Source organism: Verticillium dahliae, genomic scaffold (genome assembly GCF_000150675.1).
Source record: "Verticillium dahliae VdLs.17 supercont1.1 genomic scaffold, whole genome shotgun sequence".
NCBI classification, from domain to species: domain Eukaryota; kingdom Fungi; phylum Ascomycota; class Sordariomycetes; order Glomerellales; family Plectosphaerellaceae; genus Verticillium; species Verticillium dahliae.
The window spans coordinates 930,748-933,164 of NW_009276921.1; the positions used below are offsets into that span (position 1 = coordinate 930,748).

At 57.1% G+C, this 2,417-nt stretch overlaps 2 protein-coding genes across 2 annotated transcripts in view; both read left to right on the top strand.

The window, feature by feature from the left end:
- Window positions 1-830: 830 nt before the first annotated feature.
- On the top strand, window positions 831-2,112 carry VDAG_00285 (endoplasmic reticulum-Golgi intermediate compartment protein; the record flags this gene model as incomplete). Its single annotated transcript, XM_009651662.1, has 3 exons — window positions 831-909; window positions 994-1,569; window positions 1,646-2,112. The coding sequence occupies 3 exons, from the start codon at window positions 831-833 to the stop codon at window positions 2,110-2,112; spliced, it is 1,122 nt and encodes a 373-aa protein (XP_009649957.1).
- Window positions 2,113-2,290: 178 nt separating this feature from the next.
- VDAG_00286 (aconitate hydratase) overlaps window positions 2,291-2,417 on the top strand; it is a gene marked incomplete at both ends in the record, with an annotated part of 2,967 nt that continues 2,840 nt past the window's right edge. Inside the window, one exon of the mRNA XM_009651663.1 lies at window positions 2,291-2,394. Within this exon, the coding sequence (XP_009649958.1) occupies window positions 2,291-2,394 (104 nt within the window). The remainder of the gene's footprint in view (window positions 2,395-2,417) is intronic.

The following is a 2,417-nucleotide window of genomic DNA, read 5'->3' on the forward strand; positions in this document are numbered from 1 at the left end:
CCCACTCTCTCCCAATGTACAACAAGCCATGCCAGGGCAACGGACGCCTGTCCGCAGCGATGCGCATGTCGGCTTCAGCCTCTAGGAGAAGTGAAGACACTCTCCTCACTGGTGAATGAAGTAGGGAAGAGCGCGGGGAAGCGGAGCTCACCACCCCAGACTCGACAATGTCTAACTACAGATTGCTATATTCACGACAGGACGGTCTAAATCGAGTCTCTCTTCAATGCTCCTCAATTGACATGTTCAGCATGATAATGTATTCGAGTCCTCTTCTGTATGTATGCATGCCTTGAGGATCGGAGGACGTCTTTGGTGAATATCGGTGTCTGAGAAGGCGTAGTTACCTACCGTGCCAACCGAGGTAGGTACCTAGAGGTAGGTACCCAAGGGACCACCAAAGAATGGTACACGTATGTCGCCCAGAAATGGGGCAGGAGCTCCACCCAAGATGACCCCCAACTTGGGCTAAGGTACTACGAGGTACCTGCCTTAGTGATGCCCCCAATCATGAGCCAGCCCACGTCCCTGAGGTGGAAGGAGGACAGGGGGTCAACGCCTGGCCGAGTTTTGGTAAAGTGTCCTCAACCACCAAAGCTATCGCATGCCAGCAGCTGCCCACCATCGCTCGAGACCACGATTTGGAGGAAGACGAGACGAGACGAGAGCAAAAGAGGTCACCATCTCGGACCGTACCCGCGGGCCATAACATCCACATGCGACTTGATCTCGGCCGGTGGTAGACAATTGACTTGCGCCTACCCATCGCATTCCCAGCGCTGCAGCGCTCAATCGCTCGACTCGACAGCCAGACCTTTGGTCCACCCACAATGGACTTCCACGAAAAAGTCATGGACGAAGACGCCTTTGGCGCAAAGGGCAGCATCGTCAGTGCATTTGATGCCTTTCGTAAGCAAGCAATTCCTCATGCATTGCGCGCCTGTCTTGACTCCTGTGCCGACTGCTGACGCATCTTCTTTCTCTCCTCGATAGCCAAGTCGAAGCCTCAATATGTGCAACGAACATCTGGTGGTGGCAAGTGGACCGTTGCCATGGCCGTCATCTCGGTCATGCTGTTCTGGTCCGAACTTGGCCGGTGGTGGCGCGGCTCCGAGAGCCACACGTTTGCGGTCGAGAAGGGCGTCGGTCACGACCTGCAGGTCAACCTCGACATCGTGGTCAAGATGCGCTGCGAGGACCTGCACGTCAACGTACAGGATGCGTCGGGGGACCTGATCCTGGCGGCGACGAAGCTGCGCGAGGAGATTACGAGCTGGCACCAGTGGGCCGACATGACGGGCAACCACAAGCTGGGACGCAGCCCGTCGGGCCGCATCGAGACGAACAGCGGCTACCATCTCGACGAGGGCTTCGGCGAGGAGCATGTGCACGACATTGTGGCACAGAGCAAGAAGAGGCAGAAGTGGGCCAGGACGCCTCGCCTTCGGGGTCCGCCGGACAGCTGCCGTATCTTTGGCAGCCTGGACCTCAACAAGGTGCAGGGCGACTTCCACATCACGGCTAGGGGCCACGGGTACCAGGGCGCAGGACAGCATCTGGACCACACGAGTGAGTACCTCCCTTGAAATGTGGTGTTTTTTTTTTGGTATGCGTAGTGCATGGCTGACACGAGACGGTCTCGCAGGCTTCAACTTTTCGCACATTGTCAACGAACTCTCCTTCGGCGCCTTCTACCCCAACCTCGAGAACCCGCTCGACAGGACGGTCAACCTGGCGCCGGCCAACTTCCACAAGTTCCAGTACTACCTCTCGATCGTGCCGACCGTGTACACGGTTGGCAGGTCGGCGTCCAAGGCCAACACGGTGTACACGAACCAGTTCGCCGTGACAGAGCAGAGCAAGGAAGTCGGCGACCACAGCGTGCCGGGCGTCTTCGTCAAGTACGATATCGAGCCGATTCTGCTGCTTGTCGAGGAGACGCGACCAGGCTTCGTGCAGTTCTGGCTCAAGGTGATCAATGTTCTGAGTGGTGTTCTCGTTGCGGGACACTGGGGCTTCACTCTGAGCGAATGGTTCAAGGAGAACTGGGCCAAGAAGAAGGAGAGGACGCAAGGCTTCATCGGAACGGGCAAGGGGGACTATGACCACTGAAAAAGAAGCCTCGTGGGATACTCGTGGGATACCCTTGGAAAACGGTACGTGGCGCCGGCGGCTGCCCGGGGCGAACATGGAGGGTTCAAGCTGTACACAATGCACTTTTCATATATATGGTACTGGGAGTTTAGAACGGTACGGAATTTATATCAAGACCATTCATTTTACGCCGTACATGGCTGAGCTCGCAGTCGTGTGTCCGTGGTGTTCGGAAACCAGGTCGAGCCGAGGTCGGAGGTCGGGATTCGGGCACAAGACAACCAGCGACCGGGTGGACTGGTTCCAACAGGGCCCGTGGCTAC